The following is an 8,352-nucleotide window of genomic DNA, read 5'->3' as shown; positions in this document are numbered from 1 at the left end:
TATATATATATATACATATATATATATATAAGCATATATTATTTGATTTGTTTATATTCATGTAGTTCTTTGAATGTAAGTCTATACGGACATGTATACAGACGTGAGAATATCCTCGGGCACAAACATATAGAGACTGTCGTAAAAGAATGAGGATTAATAAATTATGTTCCACTCGTTGAACCTCGGAGATTCAACTCCATTTACTAATACTAAACAACTACGAGATGAAATTTGTATGCTCATTGCATGTGAGATTTTCAGGACAATAAAAAACTGTTCCATTCGGCATGTTGTCTTCAATAAAAATTCATATACTGATTGACCATGAAGTCATTTTTATTCCTCGTCCAGTTTTGGGTATAAATGTTTTGTATCCTGGTGCTGGATATATAATTTAATGAAGCAGGAGGAAAGCGATATTTACACGACGCAATACGATTTCTATTACACGAGACTCAACGCTCTCAGTCAACGACTGACAGTGAACTGTTTACCAATACGAACTGCCAATTACTCACAATTCTTTATTTTATAACAATGAGTCATCCCATCTTTAGTCACTTGGTTGGAATCCTTCCAGAACATCTCTTTTTAGGAATAGCCTCCCCTATCTTCTCCACTTTTGAGAATTCAGATCAGTCCAGAGTTTTCATCTCTTAGGGTTCAATTCCACTGTTTCCGTTCTTTACCGTTTTCTGGTGCTAGAACGTGTAGTTTCAAATTGTTTGGGCGTTGGTACCTCAAACATGTCGTATAATACTTCCATGGGGATTTCATTTCTCGTGACAGCCTTTTCTGTGAATCGTTTTGAAGGTGGTTAATGATAATTTTATGGTCGATATTTTCCCTTTTTACCAGGAATATCATTCTTTCTGTTAGTTTAATGATTACACTGTCCTCCCATTTAACTTTCTTTGCCATATCTATAGGTTTAAAAAAATAATTTGTTACCTCACTTGAAGAATTTTGAAGTATTTTTGTTGTTCGTTTTTTAAATTTTATTTTCATTCTGTATCAAATAATCAAAAACGGATCTGACCTTTCTAGCAAACTTGAATTCTGCGTGTGACATTCCAGACGGGTTATTCGGATTAAGTGTTTCTCGGTACACACTTCGAAATTTTTGAAGTGAAAGAGCGTCCATTACTTCATTGTTAGCCTTTTACAACGTCTTCTTGAAAGTGTCAACAAAACGCTCCACTTGACCAAGGATGATAGGCAGAGTGGAGAGAAGTTCGATGAGGAACATTTTACAATAATTCTCTAAACTCGTCTGACATACATTGAGTTTCATTATCAGACAGAGCGGTATCAGGAATAGCATATCTGGCAATCAGTACGTGCAAAAAGCTTATTGTAACCGCAGATGTCGGCTTTTTACATTTACGCACTTCGGCCGCTTTGGAAAACTGTCCATCACAAGAAGGTAATATCCACCCTTAAGTTCATCTGCGTAATCAACATGCAGTCTGGACATGGAATATCTGTTTTGGCTACGGTTGTCTTTTAGCGGTAGCTGCCTTTGCAGCAAAGGCGAACCCTCTGCATGCTTTCACTGATACTTTAACGTCATGGTACATCGTTGGCCAATATACATAACTTCTCGTTAACGATTTCATTCTCGAAATCCCTGTGAAATTCCTTTAATAATCGCTTTTGTAGTGTGGCTAGCACTACGACTCTTTGTGCATACATAAAGACATTGTCATACATTGAGAAATGCTTCGCATTTGTGTTGCGAATATTTTTATCTCATTTAGACATTAGCATTTCTTTCATTTTTAATGAATTCATCACTTTCCCATTTTAATTTTATGTCTTGTAAAGTAACTGGCAGTTCATGTATATTGTTACACAAAATATGTTTCAATTCATTTTTCGCTCGCAAAGCAGCAATCGAAATGGTTCGGCATTTTTTTAAAAATCAGCGTTGATAAACAATCAGCGTGACGTAATTTCTTGGATGGTATATACTCAATCTTAACATCATAGTTTAGTAATATCGTACCCCAGCGTTGCAACCTATTAGCAGTATGTCTTCGACCCATATATCGATAATAAAGGACAATGATCATTCTGTAGTCAAAAATTTCTACCGTGTAAAAATCTGAAATATTTTAATAGCAAAAGTAATCGTTAGAGTCTCTTTGGGATTTAGCTGTATTTTTTTCTGCTGATATCAGAGAACGTGAGGCATTAACTACCGCCTTCATTTTACCATCTATAGAAGCATTACTACTTCTATGCTGTACTTAGAGACATCTGAAGTTATAGCGATTTCCGCTGCAGGATCGAAATGTGCAAGTGTCAATAGTTTTTTTAAATTCCTTCAAACGCATTTTAACAATTTTCCGACCAATTTCACTTCACATCTTTTTTAGCAGTTTATTCGGTGGAAACCTCACCTTATGCATATTTTAAATATAATTTTGGTAAAACTTTGCCAGTCTCACAAAAGCTTTTAAGGTCGCAATATTTGTCGGAAGCATATTTTTAACTGCGTCTGCCCTTTCCGGGTCTGGTCGACGTTCATTTCTATCAATGATTTGCCCTTAGTATCTTATTTTCGGTAAGAAAAAATCACACTTTTCTTCACTCAAAGTAAAGCCGTAATCCCTAATGTTTTCGAACAAATTTTACGTGCTCTATGTGTTGGTCACTAGATTCGCATTTAATGAATATATTGTCCAAATATGGAATTGCGAATTCACAGTCCGCTAGCATTACATCCATAATCTGTTGGAAAATCGCTGGTGAGACTTTTAACCCAAATGGTAACCTATTGTATTTATACAGTCCTTTATATTTGTTAATTGTTAGGTATTTATAGAATTCCTCGTCTACTCTAATTTGTAGATACGCGTTAGAGAAATCCAATTTAGAAAATAACTTACCATTTTAATTTCGCAAAAATATCCTCCGGAGTAAGTAGCGGATAGTGGAACGTTTTGAAACATTCGTTTAAACCAGCGGAAAAATTAGCATACACTCTTATTTTATTATTCTTTTTCTCAACACACACAGATAGTGATGCCCATTGATTATATTCCACTTTTTGGATAACTCCAATTTTTTCTTCTTTCTCTAAATCTGAGTTTATTAGTTCTATCGCTGCGAACGGTAAATTTCGCTTTTGGTTAAATGTCGGTATTGTGTTTGCTTTTATTTGAATCCACGCCTTCGTTTCGGTGCACAAATCTAATTGATTAGACAGAATCGCGGGAAAGATCTTTTTTTAATTTGTTTTCACTTCGTCTAACGACTTGTTTGTACTAGCAGAATAACCATTTACATTTTTACAAAAAAAGATTTATAAGGAGGTCCATAAGTTAAATAATTCCATCCAGTCAGTTCCGAATAAATTTGTCGTATTATTCAACACAAAATCTTTGGCTTTTAAGGTTTTTTTAACGAAATGTAATGTCACTTAGCAATTGGCCCTTAGAATACAATTTTTTTCCTGAAACATCTCGGGCAATTTTCGAAGTTTTAATCTAGGTCTCCCGTTTGTTTCCATGTATCTATGTTCATAATGGCGAATACGCTGCCTGTATCCAATTGTAGCTACGTTCAGCACTTGGAATGGGTTCAACATTTAGCCACCTGAATAGTCGCAGATAACATGCACACACACGCGCCCACACATTGACACTCACGCACACACACATATGTATATGTATGTATGTATGTATGTATGTATGTATGTATGTATGTATGTATGTATGTATGTACCTATCTATCTATCTATCTATCTATCTAAATATACATGCAACTATTGCAGATGGAATATGAGTTTTCAAACATGAAAGGAGCATTCAAAGTTGAATACTGTGGGTAAGCAAAACCATTTAACGCTTTCATTCAAATTTTGTTTATTTTTTCCGAAAACATTCCAATGTTTTTGGGGGGTTTTTTACCGTATGTATTAACTGTTACAAAAAATATAGCAATGCTGTACTTCTGGGCCACGATATACAAATTTATACAAATTTATACAAAGGGCTAACAGACATACAGAGTTAATTATGTGCTTATGACGATATATGCATAAACTTACATACGTCATCATTATCATCACTATCATCGTTATCACCATTACAATCAGCATTATAATCCTCATTTAACGACCACTCCATCCGCTAACATAGATTGGATTGTTTCAGAAACCCGACAAGCGGGAGGGCTGTTTTATGCTACAATGTTTCTTTGACGTGGTTTCAGTGCGGTTTCAATATACAGATTAAACTTAGTGCTGTTCTTGTGGCCCCAGCAATAACGAAGCAACTTTTCAAGGTGAAAAACTAAAAGGCCTTAAAGTGTCCCTATAACTGAAGGAGAATAGAAAGAAGTGAAGAGTTTAGGCAGGGTGATGAGAGTGGGCAATTTGCCGATGTAAGATGATGGTAGTAGGCTGTGTAATGAAGTATTCCCTATTTCGAGAGGGAGTATTGAAGACGCAGGAGATAGGGAAGGGGTTACTGTCGGTATGAAAGTGAGAAATACATTTGTAAAGATAAGGTGGGTTGTCTTGTTGGATTCCAGTTCTCTCTCATATTCTACGAGGAACTCTCGGGGATAGATGAGAGTGGCAAGGAACCAGAGAAAGTGAGTGAAAACGAAGTAAGAGGGTTAGTGACATTTCGGTTTCAACTATTAGTGCAATATCATCTTCTTTTGAACCAGTTACAGATTTATGTATTAAAAAAGAACCTGGCAAGCGAGGTTGAAAATAATTAATCTAATGTTTTACAATTATATTTCAGTTTAGAGAGAATTGCAGTAACATTTACTGTATATGCCACCGCCTTGGCGGAAATTAGTAAAGAACAACTGTGGAAGAATATTTACGAAACTCTGAACACATCGCAGAGATTACGTAACTTGGGATTTCAGCCAAGAAACACAGAGTTATCTGATATAAGTAAGTGGTGTGTTATTTTTCTTGTAAATGTTATCATCGTTACCATCATCGTCGTCATTGTCGTCAGCATAGTCATCATCATCATCATCATCATTGTCGTCATCATCATCATCATCATCATCATGTTTGTCATCGGTAGATGATACTATTAAAGCCAAACGCGCTCTCGCACAGGCTCACATGTGCTCATTTGTTTATCTTTTCTGGAAGAGAAAAAGTGATGACAATTTCAATAAATCAACGACAAATGTAAATGAACAAAGTAGATCAGGGTACATTCTTTATAATTCCTGCTACTTACCACCCTGACCTACTTTGTTCATTTAGATTTCTAATTTCGTAAATTACCCTGGACCATAAATATTTTCTGTCTTATGTATCGCTAAGTCATGTATATCGCTGAAATCAAGGTAGCACAACGCTGTGCTGATGACGCATATAGTGGTAGAAACACATATTCACGGCTGCCTTCTTGTCTCCAGAAAAGAAACGGATTTTACTCCTTGTCTTTGATCTGTCTATTTATGACTCCCAAGCTGTCAGGTAGTGTTATAAACCGATCGACGGATTAAATTTACCAATCAAATAACCAACAGCGGATTTAAACACAGAACGAAAATTGTCAGAAGTTTAAATGTTAATCCTTCACTTCCGCCAATTCACCGCTCTGGATTGCTACTTTTCTCATTGATTTGGAAAGGATGAAAGGCAAATTTTACTTTAGTAGTGTTTGAACTCAGAATTCGAATTAAGACTTGAATGATGAAGATGAGATTTTAGAAGTACTGCGAATTAAAATGTCTGATGGGAACAACGACGTACCGCCAAATGTAAGATATACGGACAGAAAACAAGTAAAGAAAGCCACAGGCAAAGTAAATTACTTTTTAAGCTTATCAAAACAGAATACATCAGTGAAACAGACCAGCTAATCATAGCTGCAGCTAATCATAACTGCAGCTAATGTCGTAGCTACAAGCGAAAAACTGAATATATAAAAACAAATATAAACAAAGAACGAAGTTGGAGAAAGAGAATACGAATAAATCTGTGAAAGACACGAAAAGAACTGGGGCAATTGAATTCGGTAATGAGGTGGTAACCAGAAAATTGAATGGTTAGAAGAAAAAGGAAAATAAACAGTACATGAAGAACAAAGATAAACTCAAGGAACCTTGTGACAGCTATCAACATATTCGCTATAGTGTCCCATCCTGAAATGGACACAAGCGGATATTAACCAACTCGATCACACTACCCGAAAGGCAATGACAATGTATGGCGCCCTCTACCCGAAGGGAAATGTACACAAGCTCTACATGAAGAGAGGTAAAGGTGGACGTGGACCGATTAGCGTGCATGAGTGCATCAACAGTGACAAAAGAAATATGGCAGAATATTTGGTAAACAGCAAACAAGACCTGCTAGTGCAGAAGGATTTAACAAAAATGAACTTGAGAGTGCTCATGAATTCCGATCAAGAACAGACAACGACAGAGAAGAGATCCTAATTCATATGGAATTATATGGTCAGTTCCACCGTGAAACCAACAAGTTAAAAGACCAGGAAGCATCATGGTGGTGGTGTAAAAGAATACTGAAAGCCTACCCATCGTCGCCCAGGACCAGGCATCGATTACCAACTCAGTGTAAAAGATTATATACAACACAAGTGCTTCGGACCTTGCAGAACGTGTGGGAATAGGGTCGAAAGCATGACTCACATTGTGAGTGCTCGTGAAAATCTTCCGCAAAGAGTACAGCATATGGATCATTGTAGTGTGCATGATACCACTAAGACTGATTTTGAACAAAGCAATGTATTCAAGAGCCACCAACAAAAAGCCAACCACTTGTTATTAATAGATGACCTCAAACTTTGGGATAAAGATAAATCCCAAGTCAATTCCCTTGTTGATACGGTGTATACTTTCAGTGCTGATATCAGAATGAAGTTCGGACTGAAAAAGTGTGATGTGTTAGTCTTGAAGAGAGGCAAAATCAAATGTATGGACGGGCGAGCGATAGCGCCGAGGGATGTTATGAAGATAGAAGAACTGGGCTATAAGTACTTGAGGATATTGGAAATGGATAAATTGATGGAGAAAGAAATGGCAGAAAAATTTAAGGTGGAGTATTTGTGCAGACTGAGATTGATGCTGAAGTCGAAATTAAATGAACGGATTGAAGCTATCAGCACCTGGGTGGGTTCACTCCTTAGATATAGAGCAAGAGTAATCGCATGGCCGGTAGACGAACTAAACGTCTTAGACAGAAAGACAAGGAAGTTGCTGACTAGATATTGGAGACTCCACCCAAAAAGTGACACAGACAGACTGTATGCACCAAGGAAAGAGAGGGGAAGAGGAATGGCTGGATGTGATCACAGCATTAGAGCAGAAGAAAACAACATAGCATGTATGTAAAAAAAATGCCTGAAAACCGCTATTATTGTGTCACTTTTTGGGTGGAGTCTCCAATATCTAGTCAGCAACTTCCTTGTCTTTCTGTCTAAGACGTTTAGTTCGTCTACTAGCCATGCGATTACCCCTGCTCTATATCTAAGGAGTGAACCCACCCAGGTGCTGATAGCTTCAATTCGTTCATGTAGGATGGAAGATTGCAAAGATACAAGGACATGAGAATAAATGAAACTGAAAATAGGTGAATAGAGAAAAGAATGCATGGACAATTTCATAAGGATGTTGAAGATAAGACGTACAGACAGAGAAAAAAGATAGCTATGGATGTCTAAAAGTGAAAACCGGAAACGGAGGCTTTAATCTGAGCTGCTCATGAGCAAGCATTAAGAAGAAATTACATCAAATACAGAATAGACAACACATCCAAAAGTGATAAGTGCAGAATTGTGGACAAAATTGTGAAACCGTATGGTATATTACCAGTTAATGTACGCCTACGCAACTAGCCCAGAAGGAATATAAGAGACGTCATGACAATATGGTAAGGATTATCCATTGGACACTTTGCACCAAATGTAGACTTGACAGAGCAAAAAAGTGGTACGAATATAGGCATAACTACAGAGTTGTACCCCCCAGATTTTGGAAGGTCATAACTTTCAGAAAAATGAATATTTTTTAATAAAATTTTCTATGCATATAGTATTTATTATGTAGATTCCGAATATACAGAAATTTCCGGTGAAGGTGTTTTGGAATGGGGATGGAGGACAATTTTCGGAAATTCCAACAGAGTCCACTTAAATTCTTCTTAACTTCCAGGAAAATGAATATTTTTTCGTGAAATTTTCTACAAATATCCCTTGATGTATGTACATTTCGAGCATGTAGGAATTTTGAAGGAAACAACTGCAGGTTATTTCTGAGAAGTGTTCCCCACTCGGTGGTGTTTCGGAGCAAGTCGTCCATAATTGTTTCATTTTTCTCTATTATGTGCGTATGTAC

General features: G+C 36.7%; 1 protein-coding gene across 1 annotated transcript in view; it reads left to right on the top strand.

The window, feature by feature from the left end:
- Positions 1–8,352, top strand: part of LOC106878117 (uncharacterized) — a 61,713-nt gene that overhangs the window by 43,096 nt on the left and 10,265 nt on the right. The window contains exons 10-12 of the mRNA XM_052977766.1: positions 3,785–3,837; positions 4,767–4,924; positions 5,407–5,467. Coding sequence (XP_052833726.1) covers positions 3,785–3,837; positions 4,767–4,924; positions 5,407–5,467 — 272 coding nt within the window. The remainder of the gene's footprint in view (positions 1–3,784; positions 3,838–4,766; positions 4,925–5,406; positions 5,468–8,352) is intronic.

Source organism: Octopus bimaculoides, chromosome 28, assembly GCF_001194135.2.
Source record: "Octopus bimaculoides isolate UCB-OBI-ISO-001 chromosome 28, ASM119413v2, whole genome shotgun sequence".
In the NCBI taxonomy this organism is placed as follows: Eukaryota; Metazoa; Mollusca; class Cephalopoda; order Octopoda; family Octopodidae; genus Octopus; species Octopus bimaculoides.
This window is presented reverse-complemented; position numbering and strand designations above follow the sequence as displayed.